This window comes from Lepidothrix coronata, unplaced genomic scaffold (assembly GCF_001604755.1).
Source record: "Lepidothrix coronata isolate B3197 unplaced genomic scaffold, Lepidothrix_coronata-1.0 Scaffold104, whole genome shotgun sequence".
In the NCBI taxonomy this organism is placed as follows: Eukaryota; Metazoa; Chordata; class Aves; order Passeriformes; family Pipridae; genus Lepidothrix; species Lepidothrix coronata.
The window spans coordinates 567,152-586,057 of NW_016690284.1; the positions used below are offsets into that span (position 1 = coordinate 567,152).

Sequence of the window (18,906 nt, forward strand, 5' to 3'; positions counted from 1 at the left end):
GAACCTCTCCCTTTGTGCAGCGAAGTAAAAATAAGGAGAGTGGTAACTTTGCTACCTGTCTCCCTCATCGAGGGAGAGGAGCTCCTGAATACAATCCTGTACTCCAGAGAACACCTTGCTGTGAATTTTGTCTCGCAGTCGTTCTAAATCTTTCAGCGGTGTCTCTCCATAACTCGGGTGAAGAGTGAGCTGCCCTTAGGTCATCCATAGCTCCGTATGGCTTTCCTGTCAACCGGTCATTTTAATCTTCTGCGCGTTGGTAATTCGGCATCCCTCAAACGAGGCTGGGATGGCGCAGGGAGCGCTGGAAGGGTGGCGGTCCCCGGTGGCAGCCGCTGCGTGCTGCGGAAATTCCGCCCGGGAGCGTCCCCGGCAACCGCGGAATTTCAGCGTGTTGAGCTCGTGTCCGTCCCGTCCCGGGCTCGGCGTTCGGTCCCGCGAGCGGCAGAATTCCAGAGGTCCGGGTAGCGGCGGCTTTCCGGGAGTTCCGGCTCGTAATGCGAGGGGAGGGGCATCGACCAGATCGCGCCCCGCCGCCGCAGCGGAGCATCTGGTGAGTTTCACTGCAGGTGTGTTAGTTACGCCAGGCTTTGCATGTTTTAAGTCAGTGCGTCCTAAGATCGCTGCTAGGTTTATCTTTAAGCGGCTTCTATCATAGAACGGTTTGGGTGAGACCTTCAACGATCACCTCTTTCCAACCGCCCTGCCACGGACAGGGACACCTTCCACTATCCCAGGTTGCTCCAAGCCCCGTCCAAACCGGCCTTGGACAGTAATGGGGCAGCCACAGCTGTTCTGGATAGCCTGTTCCAGTGCTTCACCACCTTTACAAGGAAGAATTTCTTCCTCATATCCAGTCTAAATTCAATGGCCTTGCTAGTTAGTTAAATGTAATCAGAAGTTTGGCAGGAGAATATGACACAACTTTTTTGGGTAACACACACCAAACATCTTAAATCCTCAACCAAACATCTTAAATCCTCAACCAAACATTTATTCTACTGTTTTCTTTAATTATGGGACTCCTACAAGTCACTCTTATGGCACTAGGATATTTTTTCCTAAGTGAAAAAGCATGCTTTTGGAAAGTATCTGTTTGCATGCTAATAAACTATTGATACATATTTTAACAGATAAATATTGCATGTTCAAAATCATTAGCTTTCACAGGTAGCACTCTTCTGATTTAGGTGTATGGTTTCTTTGTTTGTTTTTGTGTGGTTTTGGTTTTTTCTTTTGTCTATTTGTTTTGTTTTATTTTGTTTTCCCTCTGTGTGACTTCAGAGTAATTTAAAGAAGTTTTAAAACTTCAGAATGATGTGAATGTGACAGAGAATATTTTGATTATGTTAGGAGACTAATTTGGTTTTTTTTCACTGCAGCTGTTACTTGCTGGGTAGAGTAAGTGAATTGTATTCTGGAGATGAAAAAGAAGATTTTGATGAAGTCTTTCACTTATACCTTTTTTTTTCCCCTGCTAGTCATTATTGTTATTTTAGTAGCTGCCAAATAAACTGAAGTATGTCTCTGCTAGAGATTTTAGTATTTTTATGATATAGAAAGGGGTAATCTTTGATTCTTCTCAAGTAAAAATATATATGGCTAATGATGATCTTCATTTTTCCTCAGTTTATAGACTTCAAAAACTGCTTATTGGACATCACGAGTTCATCCAACTTACCTTCCGCAGATGCTAACTGGTGAGCTCTACTTCCATATTTTTAAGTCTAGCTATAGGGTTCCTCTTTTTATGTTTTATTTATTTTCCAAATCCCTGAAATTATATAGTTCAGATCAAATAAGAACCAAGTATGGTGTGATACATGCAGTATAGTCACTAGATAAAAAGAGTTACTTGCAGGTGTGCAGACTAGCCCTCTGGCTTCTGTTCTTATAACCTGATAAGAGCTTGATCTTTGGCACAATAAAAGTAAGCTTTGATTCATTCTGTTTATCTTAGCTGTGAGAGCTATTTGTCTCCATTTAGTCTGACTATACAAAACTGCCAGTTATATAAGAACAGTGAAATTCCACGAATAAGAACATTGCTTAGGAAATCAGACTACTGACTGCTCTTTCAGCAAACTTACACTGCTAGGTAATAAAGAAAATTTCTCTCTGTTACAAAATTCCTCTACATTTTTTGTCAGTTGTGGAAGAAAAGTTAGCGAAAGCTCTTTTTCTGCAATGGCCTATGTTGACTGTAACTAGCTAACCTGTGAAGTGAAGCTGAATTTAGTTTTTGAGATACAAATAGTCTTTTTGAGGTATAGAACTCAAAAGCTATTTCACCTGCTCATATGCTTTCCTGAATAATCTTAAAGTCTACTAAAATTGGTGACTTAGGTAAAGGTTGTAGTTCGTAAAATACATCTTTGGGTTCAAAACAAATGATTGATGATCTAGGAATATATAAAAATGGAAGGAGAAAGCCTTCCCTGAATTCCTGTTAGACCGCAAATCATGCTTTGAAACTTCCCAAGGTTTTCTGTGGTTTTGTCTCTGGTTTAAGCTTCTGAGAGCTTTGTGCTTGTAGCATTTCCACTTGCAATATGAATAAGGAAAGAAGAATCTCCTACAATAGGTAGTATGAAGCTTTCATTTACGTTCTGGCAATGCTGTGATGATTAAAGGAAATATCACAGAAATAAGAATTCTTGAGGCTATTTTCTGTTTTATTTGAAAATGTTTAAAAAGACAAACAAACCAATGAAGTGAATAACATAGTAATATTACACCATCTTTCCTGTGTTTTTTTTTTTTTGTTTTGTTTTGCTTGGGGTTTTTTTGTTGTTGTTTGTTTGTTTGTTTTGTTTTTCTTTGTTTATTTTGTTTTGGTTTTGGTTTTTGGTTTGGTTTTGGTTTTGTTTGTTTTGTTGTTGTTGTTGTTGTTTTAAGTAGCTGTTTTGCTTCTGTACTAAGAACAAAAGAAGAGTTTTCTGCTCTATATTTTAAAGTTTCCACTAATGGCATTGTGAGTTAAGAAGCTGTGCATGAAATGTTATTTCAAAAAGGTGTTTAATGACTTTTTTTCCTGGTACTTACTCTGTTATGCTTTTCGCTGTAATGCTTTAATACATATTTTGCATTTCTATAGCTTCCTTAATTTGCTATTATTTGTGATGTCATGTAACTTCTGTGGGGTTTTTTGTTTGTGGTTTTTTTGTTTGTTTGTTTGTTTGTTTGCTTTTTTTTTTTCCTAATTTAATGCTTTATTTTGGCTTCCCCCCCTCCCTGCTGGTCCAGTTAAATTTGCCACTGAGTAAGTTTTAGTATGTAGGTATTTTGATTGTGCTTTTTTTTTTTCCAAATAGGTAATCAGAGAGTGTAAAGGAACAGCTTTCTTTAAGCTGATTGTCATACAAACTAATGTAGCTTACTTAAAGATTTAAAGGTGGTTTTTTTATTTACTTTACAAAACGGTTTTTTCCTTGCTTTCATTCCGTGTGCTCTCCATGCAAGAAATATTAAATATAATCAGGTTTAAAGAAGTCAAATAACCTCCCTGCTGCCCACAAACGAATTAAATAGTTACCCTTTCCCAGATCTTACCCAGTTTTCATTTTGGGTTCTGTTTTTCCTCCCTAACCAGTGCTTTGCTAAGCTTTTGCTGCCTAGCTTTTAGCTGCCTTGACCTGATTCTGACACTTCTTGCGTCATCTCTGAATAAGATGACTTGCCTTTCTTTCATCACTCTTTTCCCCAGCCAGGGAAAAACAAAAGTCTTTCAAACCTATAATATAATGTCCATGAACAAGCTTTTATCCAGTTTACAGATACTCTGGCTCTTCAGGTTCTTCTTATTTCCATATCTTCTTATTGCAGTAGCTAAGAGTAACATTAAATATTTTGATTTTATGTGCCTTGTTGCTGATCTTTTACCCTTTCAGTCATGTCAGTTGTTCTGGGTATGGCTGTTGCAGTAAATACTGAAAGCTAATAATGTGCTTATGTTTTTCATGCAGTACATGCAGTTTTTAACACTCCTTATCTCCTACATTTATTAAATATATAAAATACTTTAAGTACATGGCACGCTGTGGGATAATTACTGATGACATACAGTTATTCTAGTCTCATAGATGACGTTAGTCCTCTTTTTAAATTTCTTATTTATTCAATTATAAACTATTTATAGGCTGCAGCTAAAAAAATGAAATTTCATCCTTTATCAGTAACAATGTCTTTAAAAGCAAGATTTAGTCTAAATTACTCTTCCCCTCATTGACAGCATTTGTGTCCTTTTGGCTACTCAACCTATGTGAGAAAATATATATCATCAGAAAAAGTTCTCAGTCATGAAAAATGTTAATGCTGCCTGTACGAAAATCTGGGGGCAAAGTGATATTTTTTTATTTAGAAAGAAACAATTAATTCACTACCAGCATACTGTCATTTTTTAAATTAATATTTAAGACTTCATGTAGACAAAGATATTTTAGTATTTACAGTTCTGTATTTTTAATTAAATTTAAACATGTTTCTTTTTTTATATTTCACATTTACTGCCCCTGAACTCTTGCACCTTTGTGTGGAGCAGCTAATTATTGCAGTCTTATGTACCTAAAATAATGTGAAAACTGGCATATATCAGACAATGTGAACACTGATTTTTGACTCCTGAAATAACTTTAGGTTGTCCAGTTTGAAGTTATAATTAAACTAGTTATATAAATATGTATTTTTATAATACATAATAATTTTTCACTTTAGATATAGAAGCTTGTTTGATTCTTTTGTTATTGCTTTTAGTGATCAAGGGCTGATTCTCCTAGCTGCAGAGTAGATTTTCTTTTAACTGAAATAGTAGTGGAAATCAGGATACTAGGTAGTTTATAGGACTAGACCTCTAATTTTTATTGTATTTGTGATCAGTTGCTTGTCTGTAGTTAAAATGTATATATTTGTATCTTCTAAGACAAAGTGTGTAAATGTGAGATTTGTTCCACATTTGTGCATTTATTTCATGACAGGTACAGTTTTGAGATGACAATCCACGTTAAAAAATGTACCTTACTGCAGGGACAAACAAAAACTTGCTAGTCATTTTAATTTACATGGAATGATGTTTTTCAAGCATCCTGGAAGTTCATCAAATCAATAATAAAAATAGTGAAAAGTAATAAAGAACATGTTATGCTTAAACCAACTTTGTTTATCCAAAGTGCATATCTGTTTTAAGTTCCTCCTGCTACATCTCTCATATCTTGCACAATATGCAATTCTGTGTGACCCTTTTTTTCAAAAAGCAATAGTATGATGACAACTGCATGGCATAATTTTACTTAAGTGAATGTTTAGAACTTTGGGCCCACAACTGAGTAACTGAAGTAAAGGGGCATTAAAACTTCAAGGGATTACTCACTTTTCTTTTCAAAAGCATTAATATTTTTCAGCTTACATGAGGCATAGAATAGAAATCCATCAGACATGGACACTGTGGATGATTTGAAAAGGAAACTCCATCAGGCTGAAAAAGAAAATGCTGAATTACTTACTCAACGCAAGCAAGAAGTAAGGACTTTCTTTATTTGCTTTATTTTATCCTTGGAATAAATGTAATTGATTTCATTAAAATAATACTCTCAAGGGTTGAATCAAAAGCACAGCCACTTGTTGGAAAATAACTAGGAAATACCACTGTACAGACTTCTTGTACCTGTTCACAGGAATTGTTAGCACCTGTACTGTCACTATTAATAGTTAAAGGTGTGTGTAAGTAACTTGAGCACTTCTCAACAGCAAAATGATGCAGAAGAATCCTGTGCAACCTCAGCTTTCGAATTCTTGATGTAAATAAGAGGTGTTTGGATTGTTTGTTGGAGTGTTTTAATCCAGATAATTCCAGGGACACAATTACAGAATCACCCCACAGTTGACAGGACAATGGAAACAGGAAAGAGCAAGTCATTGTAGGAGAAGCAGGAATTTCTTAATTTGGATACACACCCCAATAATAAATGGATATGGAACATTAAACTGGGTTTATTGGCTGGATTTAACAAAAAATGGATGAATGAGCACCCACATTATCTGCCCCCTAACAAACTGCTGAGAACAGAATGGTTACCTATAGTAGTAACATTACTTCAGCAGCACAGTTTAAAACAGGATATCAGCTGCCAGTTTGACATTAGCAGGTGTGCAAAGTGTGCCAAGTAGCAACAAACCTGAAGCTGATTGCAACTAGTGCTCTACTCAGTGCTCACCTTTTCTTCTATTTGCTAGTGTGAAAGCTGATATTCAAACCAAAGAAAATATTAATAAAGCATTTTCTTACTGCTACTTCATTTCAATACTAGTTTGCTCTGACAGCAGAAGGGAAAACCTTTCTAATAGGAGTAAATTATTTCCCATGAATGAAGTTCCTGTTAACAAGTATGTTGCTCCTTTGTAGATGTTCTGAAGAAATGTGTTTCACTTTCCACGTTCTTGTGTTGAAATAGTTTGAATTTCACTTTTCTGGATCCAGTTTTTGGCTACAGTGACTAGACTATCTTTCTTAGTCCTTTTTTGAAGCATTTTCCATCCTTCCTTTGTTTAATATCATCCTGTTTGACAACAGAACATTATAGGACTGCAGTTTATGTTTGTCCATAGTGAGTTACTAGGTGTCTGATACCCCAGTATCCCAACATGACTATTTTTTAAGTGTTAAATAAAGTTACCAGAAAACTGCCTGTGGAATATAATGTTTCTGTTGCTGCATTTTCCCCTCCAAAATCCCAGAAGATGACAGTATTATAACTTTTATTTTCTTAAGATCATGTATTTTTGGAAAAACAGAGGGGTGTGTTAAAGGTAAATGAAATTAATCTAAGAATTTGATTAGTTTGCATAACCCCCTCCGAAAATATTTAAAATGTATATAAATGTGCAGTTGCAAGACTGTATTTCAAATTCAAATGGAATAAGGTGGCAGCTGTGAATACTATCCAAAATATCTTTAAAAAATACTCTGTAGGTGTATTTCTGTAACATGTTGCACTTTGTTGCCAGTTTTCTGGAACAAATTTATTTTCTAGAAGTCCCAGTATGAAAAAGAGATAATTAAATTACGTTTGGAACTTGAGAGAGGGGAGGCTATTCGTCGAGGTCTGGAGTATGAATTGTCAGTGGCCAGAAAAGAGGCTCAGATGCAAATGTATGCCGCAGAAGAGGAGCTGTGTGTTGCAAAAAGTGAACTTGTGGAACTGCAAGGTAAGTTCTAAAAAAGCAAAGATGAACCAGAGGCTGTCAGCCTCAAGCTGGTAAAACAAATTTTCTAGTTCCTGCTGTTTTTCTTGGATCTCCTATGTCTTTTCCATCTGCATTTGTAAACTCACAAGAGTTTACAAAACTCTTGCTATCTCGTGTGACAGCAACATGATCTGCTAAATCTGTCAGCTCTTTTTCTCTCTTGTCCTTTACCTTCTGTTATTTCTTCCTTCAGTGCTGTCTGTTTACAAACTTATAATCACAGTGTCCATCTCCACATCCTATGTCCAGCAATTTTTCGTTTTCCGTTTCAGGGGGAAAAGTACTACCACTACTACTACTACTACTACTACTACTACTACTACTACTACTACTACTACTACTACTCCAGTCCTGTTCTTTTTTTTTCAAACTATTTCCAATAACTTTTTTTTTCCAGGAGTTCTCATCATGATGCTTTTTTCTTTCATATTTTCCAATGCTTCTAGCTTTTTGTTCTCATGTCTGGTTTCCACTCATCATCTTTGTTATTTACTGTTGTGACAGTTGTATATGGAAAGGAAGGTTTTTACGTAAACATTTTTTCCCTACTAGTTTTGCATTCAGAAACTGAGATTTTCTTAATCTTTCTTAAACAGAGACATTTCTCATTCTTTCAAGGCAGTGAGGTGCATTTTTAGTTACCTAAGTAAATATAATGTCTGAAGAGTTTGAAGCACTCCTCTTTGAGATTTTAACCTTCCAAGGATGGAAAGAGTCTCTGAAACTTGCAAGTACTTATAGTGCCAGATATTGAGACAGTTAGAAAGCCGAACTTTCACTCTTTTGGACAACACACAAAAAAAAATCTTCTAAAAAATCTTATGGATTACAAACTGGAAGAAACCATTTTTCTGTCCATTTGGAAATTTCCCTGTGGTTGCAAGCTGAAGATGTGAACAACAATTTTCTCATACTTGGGAAAGTCAAGTTTACTTCTATGCATGCTCACTAGCTTGTTTGCCAATTTAGAAGGCAGTAGTAAGTGTGTATTTTAAAATACTTTAAATTTGATTTTGTGATTCACTTTGTGATTTGGAGAACTAATTTGCTGCTGCATCAGGCACAGATGGCGAGTGTCTGTGGTGGGTGTGGGTCTGCAGGGCAACCTCTGCAGAAGGATGAAGGTCTGGGTCTGCGTGGGACTGGTCCTGGTCAGCTCCACAATATCAAAACTCACTCACCACTGTGCGCCAAACTGCCCACCAGAGCGTGCACAGAGCCTGTACAAAGGGTGGCAAATGCCAACGGGAAGACAAGAAAAGAAACAACAGGAGAGACAGGCAGAGCAGATGCCTGAGCAATGACTGCCCATACAGGCACCAAGAGGCAGGACTCAAAAGGGTCTGATGCTGATGGAGGAACTACATCACAGTGACCCCAGTGTGCTGGGTTGCTATAAGGTGTGGTGAAGGGACTGGAGAAAAAAAAGGGGGTAGGAGAGGTTTTGCAGAGGCGAGGCAGTGTTTCTTGAATGCATGTGTTTCTCTCAATACTGGAGTCAGTATTTATAAGTCTGCTAAGTGATAGTAGAGATTACAGTGGTTAAAATTTCTCAAACCTTTTTTTTTATTATGACAAGTGCCAAGGAAGCCAAGTTATCATTTGTTGATTCTCGGTTCTTTTTTGGTTTATAACTTATTGCTTCTTTTCCCCTGATCTCTTGGAGCCTTCCTCACCTTGTGTGATACTGTGATGTGATCCCAGCTTAGCTCCTTGGACAGAGCACTCATTTGGGCCTTGTCCTCTTTAGGATTTCCTCTGAATTGTTTTTCTGTCAGTCTCACTGAGGCTTGACTTTCTGACATCTGACAGTTCTTTCCCATCGCTGTATCCACTAATTCTCTGTGTTATCCTAATATGTCACTTCTGTTTATTTTATCCTTCTCCAGCTAGAAAGAAATTTCAGAAAAATGGGATGAATTTGAAATAAAAATCTGTTAGAAAGTGGTGATCATCTAAGTATTAATGTAGCTAGTTTTACCCAGAAAAATGAAAAGATAATACAAAATATTTTCATCCAAAAGCCAGTTTATGAAATTTAGGAAAGTTCCAGGTAAAACTGCTTATAGGTAAGGAAGTTTTCCTTGGCATTTAAGTTTTCACAGAAGGGTATATTCAATATTTGGTATATTCAATATTTCCCTATCTTGGGGCATTTGCTGGGCTGAAGATTTACATTTCCTGCACAGCAGTAAGTTTCCTTGGAAAACCTAAGCCTTTACTCACTAGCCCAACCTGCCCTAGGTTTTCCTACATTATTTTCGTGAGGCAGGTGTCTGTCTTTACTGTCACTTAAAAGGAGCTTAAAATTAATTGATGCAGACTAATATCCATATCAAATAGACATTTGGAAATAAGCTGGTGAAATGTTGCAGAAGTCTGAAATTAAGTTCTCCAAGGTATAGAGGCCTCACCTGGAAGAGTTAACTCAAGTTTTTACACTTTTCCAGGAGGAGAAGGATTTCAATTTGTAAAAATCACCAAAACAACCCTATGTCCTTGTGTGAAAGATGCTATTAGAAACACAAAATTTGATTGTTTCTTTTTAGTGAAGGTCATGATCTCCAGTGCTGGAAGTGTTTATGTTCCAGTGTTCCACAGGATATCAAAATACACAAAAGAACTGATGATCATTATCCATTTTTTTCTGAACATGCTTTGCAATGCTACTTGTCTTTTATTCTTTTTCTGTAAACAATAGTACTTAGTGGCAAAAATCAGCAGAAAGCGGCAGAGGCTGAGAAATCATTTTATAAGGCTCAGCAGAAATGGGAAGAAGAACACCAAAAATGTGCAAAGGAGAAGGACGATATTCGTAGAGTTTACCACCATGAAATTCTATTCCTTGTCAAAGAAAAAAGTGAAGCAGAAAGGACTACTCAGGTATGATGTGTTCATAGTTGGAAAGCTGCATGAAATAGTGGCTGGAACCTTTTTGGTGCAAAGCATGGGGTCGTTCTGGTTTAACAAAAAAAAAAAAAAAAAAAAATCCCCCAAATAGCTGAATACTGCAGAATAGTTCTGAAGAACACTAAGGTTACACTTAGTGTGATATAGTATTTCATGCTTTGCTGAAATGTGTTGTGGCTCTTTGTCATGGTAAACACCTAAACAAAGTTATTAGTGCACAGTGGTAGTGTTAATGAAAAACACAGGGTGCACTCCAAAGGAAAATATGATTCACTAAGTGTCAACCCCTAACCTGCTTTCCATAGTAAAACCATCCAATTTTCCACTTTGCTTTTACTCCCTTGCCCATCACTCTACTTACAGTTATCTACAGTTACAAAATTCCAGGAAATGAAAAAGACATCACTCTACTCACAGTTATCTACAGTTACAAAATTCCAGGAAATGAAAAATACATGCAGAAATGTTAAACTGGACTTGACCGCATTAGTTGTTGTTTAAAAGCTTAATTCATTTAAACTTGGCAGATAAATATCAGAAATATCTGGGTTTATAAATTACTACTTTGAATGTATTCCAGTCTTTTGTGTTGTGTATTTAAGGCTTGATTTAAATTTCCTTAAAAGCTGGAGAAAGTAGATTTAATTACGGTCTTGATATGTACAGAAAAACGTGATTCTAAGCATGTATGCAAATCCTGGTTGGAAAAGCTGCACTTCATAAGCTGTAATTAAAGGTACCCTATTGAAATGTGTCCCTAAAACACATTTATCATACTAGGAAATATTCAATATTTCACATACTCAGAAAAGTAATACTCTCTGCTTTCAGACAGGTTCATAGTGGGCTCTATCGGGTGTGCTTAGCACAGCACCAGGTATGGGATAAAAGGTGTTGGGAGTTCGATAGTAAGGGCAATAGCATCACCCTGTGGTTAGGCAGAATATAATATTCCTTCACAAAAGCACTCAGTTTTTCCTTAAAATGCATGTGAAATTGTGTCCTTTACACACAGGGTTTTTTTTGGTTGCGTTTTTTTTGTTTGTTTCTTTGTTTGTTTTTTTGGTTTTGTTCCTTTTTTGTTTTGTTTTGTTCATTTTGGGGGTTTTTTGTGGGTTTGTTTTGTTTGGTTGGTTTGGTCTGGGTTTTTTCTTTTTTTTTTTCCCTCCAAAAAAAGAGTCGTGTTTTTCATGAGCAGATGTGTGCAGGTGACTACTGAGAGAGCCTTACACAGTCATACCACATCTGAAAAGTCCAGGCTTCAAGATTCTAAAATCCTACAACTCATGCTGACTTGTTTAACAAGCTTGATGTATTCATTACAATTTTAGTCTGCTAATGTTAATTACATTTCCAGCAAAAAACGTTTCTCAGCCTTGAGTATTTTAATTACTTTACAGCAAACTATGTATTATTTATTTCACTTTTCCCAGCTCACTCTTGTTAATTTCTAGAAGATAAACCTGAAGCAATAAATATTTCTTTATCTTTCCAGTGTGGATAGAGTGGAAGTAGTTGTACATTTCTGTAAAAATGATCAAGTCTTTTTTGCATGGTGGGAATAAACTTGTTCACTAGCTTACCAGTGGTTTGCCTCACAGGCAAAGCCAGAGGATTATCTTAAACTTAGTCTGTACGGTTATGGACTATGGGCATTTTGTCACAGTGACTCCACAGAGCTTCTGAGTTCAATAATGTTAGTAGTTATCCCAAACTCTAACTTGATTCAACTTCTGAGTGCAGAAATTGAAGTGAGGACAGCTTAGTTTTATTATTCTCCTGTGAATTTCATGGTTCATGTAGATAATTTTTTAAAGTAATTCCATTTCTAAACAGAAGAAAATTTTTTTCAGAATAGCAGAAATTAAAATTATTTAGTCTGTGGGAGTAACTGTTTCTGAAAAAATGTCTGATTTTATTTGAGGTTCTAGCAATTAAAACCAGAGCAAAATAGAATTTCTGTCCCTACGCATCACTTCATCAAATGCACTTAACCGTTTACATCATTGCCATCAATCTGGGAAAGAGAAGAGATTGGAGGAGCTGCCTTGTACTTTTTTAGAGAAACATTTCTTGTGGGAAATGGCTCTAATTTTAATATTATCACAGAAGCTCATATTTACCATCATTATCTGATGGTGAAAAAAGAGCATGTCTGATGTTGGGTAGACAGTTCTAATGACATGTGCTAATGTATTAGATTTTAACAAGGTGTTCTGATGCAGTCTCTACTCCTCTTTTGAACTCTCTACTACACTATCTTTTTTAGAAAAACTCTCCTAATGCCTTATTATTAGCATTATTTTTTTTTTTTAGGACCTGAATGATGCACTGCAAAATATGCGCAGGAAATTGAGGGATGTAGAGGCAGAACACAATGGCTGCAGTGACATGCTGAGGCGCCAGGCCTTCGAGCTGGAATTCAGAGCTGACCGACACCAGCGACTCATGAGAGAGCTTGAAGTAAGGCTTTGTCACTACTGCAATTAGTCTCAGTAAGCATTAGCACCTTGAACAACTCCATTTCTTGAGGGGTGGAACCTTCTAGTCAGGCTGTGAATGCCGTGTGCCTGATTAACAAAAAGTCAAACATCCGTTTCACATAAAAGGTATTTCACAGGTGGATGCTATTTACACTATGAATTTGACTTGAGACTGGTGTTTGAACAGAAGGTGTGGAAAGTATTTTCACATATAAGGTGAAAATACTCTCAGCAATGTGGGAGTAGTGTTATTGCAAGATTTGTGAATTTTTACTCCTGAGAATATTAAGCAAATAAAACTTGTGGGATGAGGCAAAGTTGATGACAGACCTTGCTGTGGAGTAGGTTTGGTAATCTCTGTACTGTTTTTGATTTTCTCTTAAGTGGGATGTCTGTTTTCAAAGTCTTTTCTTTTGTGTGTATGTCTGAGATTATACAAAATTTAAATGTATTGCCAAGAGTTTTTATTTTAATGTCTGTTAATGTTTCTCTCACTTAAGTGCTTCTAATCAATGCTGTCTCACACCCTTGCTAGTTTGTTTTACTTTTCCAAAATCAATGTCTTCACTTGTATTTATGTAACACTAAATGTGCTCTTGTTAAACAACTTTTAATATTAACTTCTTTTTCTTGATCTCTGTGATGTCACTTGAAACCAAGAGTCATTTTGGGGTGAATTTTTCTTTTCAGTTCAGTCATCAATCGAAGTGAAAAGATTTTTTTGGGTAGAAAATAGTACAGTTAAAATTACATGTGAATTTCCATTATAGCAGTTCTGTAGTTACTGCTTTTGTTAAAAATATTTTTCCAAATGAAATTCCGTGTCCAGGCCTTTATCTGGATATATGTATGTGGTGATTCCTTTTGTGTTCATTGTAACTTGAAAGAAATCTTTTCAGTTTGGAGAACCTTTTTTTAAAAAAAGTTTATTAATAATACAGACAAATTCTTGAACTGTTTGTAGGTAATCCAAATTTCCAAATACATTCTTAGCATAGTCATTTCCTTTTTTATACTTTTCTAAATGTTGTAAGAATGGATAAGAAAGATGTAACAGTTTAATTCAGAGAATCTAATTTTGCTTAAACTATGTACGCATGTACAGGTTTATGTACATCTGTACAATGAGATGTAGTAGCTAAGTAAAGTATTCAGAATATTTGTTAAAAAAGAACTTCCTGATAATTGCTAGTCAAAAACATAACTGAACAGTTATAGGTGAAGGAACTGAGCAGTAAAAAAAAACCCCAAATTTGATTATTGCTTTAAAATATTACAGAACTTACAGATGTTCATGGTAGGGAAACTGTAACTAGTGTAGATCTGCAAAGCAATCTGTTCTGGGCACCTAAGGTGGATATTAGGTGCCAAAGCCGACATATTTTTGAGATATTCTATATTTTCTTGTCACCATATTGTAGTTGCTCTATTGATACCCATTGTATTTTGGCACTCAGAGGGTGTAGATATGTTGCCTCAGTTGACAATCTTAGCAAAAAGCAAACGGTAAGGGAGTAGATATATTCTTGATCTGGCATGTCTGCTTTCTGACTCCAGCTGTAGTTTTGATTATAAAAAATGCATCAAGAACATAATGCTACATCAATTTCTTTGAATAACAAGAAAATATTATTTTAATATTCTGGATATGTAGAAATTATTTTTATATGTATTTCTTGGTATGAACTTTCACAGTTCCAAAGTGCAAGTAGTTCCACAGTAATACAACAGGTTGCTGTATGGAGTCACAATACACTGAATGAACAGAGTCATCTTTGTCACTTTACCATCTCTCTGGATTGAAATACTTTCCAAATGTACTTTTAGGCAGCTACAGAAAGAACTAGAAAACTGGAAGGAGATACTGAAGCAGCGAGAGCAGCACATTTGGAATGCAAGTACACTACACGGATAATGCAGGTAAACTTTTTATTAAATATTTTGTAGAAGTTTACAGGAAAACTGTTGTTGAAGTTGTATAGGTACGATCTTCCAAACATGTTAAGACCACTTACTTGCTTCAGTGAAAACACTGAGTAGATTTTTTGCAACAAGTGTCAAAATTGTAATAACTAGCATATAAAAGTAGAGAATAGAAAAATGTCTTATTTTCAGGGAACTTTAAAATTAGTAAAATAGGTAAAAAAAAAGGTCACATTAATTAGTTTGAGAATTCTCAGCAACATATATTTCAGTGAGGGGAAAGGAAATGTTTCCCAATAGTTAACATTTTATTACTGTTTAAATATCCTGCCCTGTGTCTTTTAAATGGACACTTAGAGCAATTTGGAGATACAACCAACTTCTCTAGAAGTGAGAGCTTAATACCTACTGAAACTGCAGTTCCAAATATAACTTTTCCAAGTACATTTCAGAATCAAAGCCATGATGTAAGCAGTTACCAGTAAAGTTTGATTATATGAAAAAATATAGTATATATACCTGAATATTAAATTTTTGTATTATTAAACTGTATCCCTCAGGGTTTGACCTGCCGAGTTATTAATACAATAAATAAGAGCAGTCCGACTCCTAGCTGGGTTGCAACCAAAGGGGCTTTATTTCAAACGGTAGTGCCTTTTTATCCCCTTGGGAACACGTGACCAAGTAACCAATGGGAATACAGACTCCCATGCATGTCCTGGACTTCTTCTCCCGGGATGCCTCGTTCGCATCCCCTGGACATGCCTTCTACATCTTCCTCTACAATTATTTAAGAGGGTCATGAAAACAGTGCAAAAACAACAGTGCAAATAACAGAACAACACATTATAAACTTCCATAACATTGCAGCAACGCAGCACACCGCCTGCTTTCTCTATTGTATCTTGTATCTCTATTGAAAACATTTCTTTAACCTTTTTAAACTTTCTTATGTTACCTTAAACCTTTATTCTCCTAAGGAATATAATGCAACCTGGAAAAACAGCTTTATTAACTTAAGGGCCTTAGCTCAACCGTGTCATACCTATAACTTATTACCTTTATTAGTCTCAGGGTTTATATAAAGTTGGGAAATTCAACTCTTATTTCAAAAACAAGGTAAACATAGCAAACTAAATTCTCTTAATGTGACCATGTGGCTAAGGTAGTGTTATTCTTGTAAAGCATTCGATGTGTAAGGTGTTTGGTGATTAAGGTGCTTTATACAGTCATACAGCTCTTTTATCCATTCAATCACACTTTCACTGATGGCTGTCATTCCACTCATCACACACACACTCATGGGTTTTGTATAGACTCTGCATTTTGCCACACTGGTCATCTTCAAATGTAAACCTGAAATTTAAACATTATTACCAAATGGTAAACATAACTGTGTTTATAAACTCTGCATTATTCTGATTCTTGCTGCTGTGATTGTGTGCCTAGGTAGGGTGTGACACATCTGGAAGGAATCCATTTTAGTTCTTTTCCTGTAGATACACGCATAACCCCTCCCCCATGGCACAAGATCCACCAGTCCTGCCCACTGCCCTGAAATTAGATCCTTTATTGTGACTGGTGGTCTAGGAGAGGAGAAAGCCTGAGGTCTGTGTTGTTTTTCGTGCCTACTTTTTTCAGCACTATCACAATTTAAAAAATTTATAACATATGTGGCTTTCCACAAACACTCTTGTGAACTACAGACAGATTCCCCCTTTTTCTGCTTTGTTAACATGTCTTTTAGAGTCAATGTGCCCTTTCTACCATGGCTTGTCCAGTGGGGGAGTGTGGAATGCCTGTAGTGTGAGAAATTCCCCAATTTGATAGGAAAGTTCTTACCTTTTCTGATATGAAGGCAGGTCCATTGTTGGTCTTGATTTGTTTTGGGGTTCCCAGGCTTGCAAAACAACTAAGCCAGTGTCTCATTACATCCTTGGCTTTTTCCCCAGTGTGTGCTGTGACAGTTGTGTATTGTGAGTGGGTGTCAATGAACCAAATTCGGTGATGTGTGTGATATCTGTTTGCCATATTTCATTTGCCTCTGGGGTTAACGCCTTCCTGAGATGGCATGGAGGTTATCTGTTGGCAGTCTGGACATGACATGATTATGTCTCGAGCTTGATTGAGTGTTATTTGAAATTGTCTCTTCTGTGAATGTGCATTCTGGTGGAAAAATGAGTGAGACAATTTTCCTTGCTCTAAGACTCTGGGCATGGTGTTAAACATAGCTGCTGCATCAGCCTCCCAGTTCCCTTCTGCTATGGGCCATGGCATTTCTGTGTGTGATCTTGTGTGCATAATGTACAAGTCAAACCTCCTGTGATTAACAAGAAACCATACTGAACGCATTTCAAACAACAGGTGAGGGTTAGCAACATCTCGAAGGAATGAACTTTCAAGACGGGACACTAACCCTGCTGCATAACAGGAATCTGTAACAATATTAACTGGTTGTTCTGAAAACTTTCCCAAGGCAATACGTATGACAGCCAGTTCCAGAACCTGTACAGAGCCTCGGTTCATGGTGTGTACCTCTTGGTCCCATTGTCCTGCATCAGGGTTTACCCATGCCACTGCAGCTTTTCAGGTCCGCCCAGATGCATCTGTAAAGACTGTGAGGCCTTTTACGGGTTCATGTTTGTATCTGGTTGTGGCTTTTAAGGGTAAATTATTGATTTCTGTCCACAGTCTGTGTTTAGGGAAATGAATGGAAATGTCACCATCATAGCCTGCCAAGGCAACCTGGAATCCTGCATCTTCGACTAGCATCCAGTCGAGGTTGTCCTTTGTAGCTGGGATGTAGATGGTTGCAGGATCCTATCCATCCAGCTCCTGCAGCCGTCCTCTGCCTTTAATGACAAGCTTGGCAAACATTTCATTAGTAGTCCACACAGTTTTAGGTGGTGTATGGGGCAGAAACAGCCATTCTAGGACCCTCAGTGGGTCTTTTTCAGTCTGATCCCACTGAAACAAAGCTGCAAATGGCTGGTACCTGCTGGGTAGGAGAGCAAGGCAGATTTGCAGTTCAGGATTTCTCCTGCCTTGTCTGGCTTCAACTGCCTTGGCACATGTTTCTAACACTTGCTTTGCCTGCAGTCAGAGACCTGCTGGACGTTAAGTATGAGTCCCCCTTAAGCAGCTCAAATAGAGGGTGTAGCTCCTCTGTGGTTAGGCCCAAAATAGGCCTTAGCCAATTGATGGCTCCCAGAAGTTTTTGCAGTTCGTGTAAGGTTAAAGTGTTTTTTACCTCAAGCTGCACTGGCTATGGAGAAATTTCCTGCTGCGTGATTTTCCATCATAACTGCTCTACTCTGGCCTCCAATAGGGAGGCCTGGAGGCACACCATCTATAACGCAGCTGTCTCCTTTGAGAACGCCCGCAGGATCACTCTCGAGGAGAAAAGGCAACGCAGAAAGAACCATGTCTTGCAGAATATACCACCTAAGGAGTCTTTCTGCTGTGCCTTTTGCAATCAGTTATGTCTATCTCATATTGGCCTCATTAGCCACCAGCGTGCCTGTAATAAATGTGGATAGAGCCTTCCTTAATCTTCGTTCGTGAAGCCTAGCCATGACTGACTGACTGCTTTTCCATCTAAGGTAGGTCTAGGGCTGTGATCACTGGATTTTCTCTGGAGCGATCTGCAAACCTGCATCTTGGACAGCATTGGTTAGAGCAGTAACAACAGATTGTAACTCAGTTTCTCAGGTTATCAATGTGTCATTCAGAGTCCTTTATTATGGTGACATCAGCTCCTGTGTTCACTAAGCCTGTAAATCGGTGCCCATCAATCTGGCACGTCATGCAAGGCTATGTGGCTGTGATGGCCGTTGCCCAGAAGATTTGTGGCTGGCCTGTGCTCCCGAAAGCCCCTGAACCCCACTCCCCCTCCCCTGCAGGAGACATGCTGTAGAAAGGGATTAGTTGGGCAATTTTTTGGCCCTTAAAGATGAAACAAGGGGGTACAGGAGTCCAGGCCATAATTTGAATTTCACTATGGGAATTAGAGTCTATTACTCCAGGCAGCAAGAATAAACCCATTCCGGTGGTAGAAGATCTCCCAATTAGTAGTGCACGCACCCCTGGATTAAAGGGACCCCAACATCTCGTAGGGATTAGTACTACGTCAGTGGAAGTTATGATGACTGGTTCTCGGTTGGATAAATCCAACCCAGCGCTGGCTGAGGTGGTGGGGCACAGATGGCGAGCCTGTTCCTGTGATTCGTATTTATTTGTTGTGCTGGGGCGCGCGATACCGCCCCCCACCTCCAGTTTCCCTGTTGTGAGGAGTTTCTTGGCCCCCTTCTCCTGTTTGGGTACCTGTGGGATGCTGCTGCAGAGGGTCTCC

The 18,906-nt window shown here is 37.7% G+C and overlaps 1 protein-coding gene across 4 annotated transcripts in view; it reads left to right on the forward strand.

Annotated features, from left to right (window-relative positions):
• Positions 1–420: 420 nt before the first annotated feature.
• Positions 421–18,906, forward strand: part of LOC108501595 (coiled-coil domain-containing protein 171-like) — a 46,570-nt gene continuing 28,084 nt past the window's right edge. For 2 of the 4 annotated variants that reach the window (XM_017823654.1, XM_017823652.1), the window contains exons 1-7: positions 421–553; positions 1,630–1,700; positions 5,397–5,514; positions 7,026–7,200; positions 9,941–10,122; positions 12,466–12,612; positions 14,460–14,552. In XM_017823654.1, coding sequence (XP_017679143.1) covers positions 5,431–5,514; positions 7,026–7,200; positions 9,941–10,122; positions 12,466–12,612; positions 14,460–14,552 — 681 coding nt within the window. In that variant the 5' untranslated portion in view covers positions 421–553; positions 1,630–1,700; positions 5,397–5,430. Of the gene's footprint in view, positions 554–1,629; positions 1,701–5,380; positions 5,515–6,999; positions 7,201–9,940; positions 10,123–12,465; positions 12,613–14,459; positions 14,553–18,906 lie in introns of those variants that run through there. The other 2 variants (XM_017823653.1, XM_017823655.1) reach the window with 2 other exon arrangements.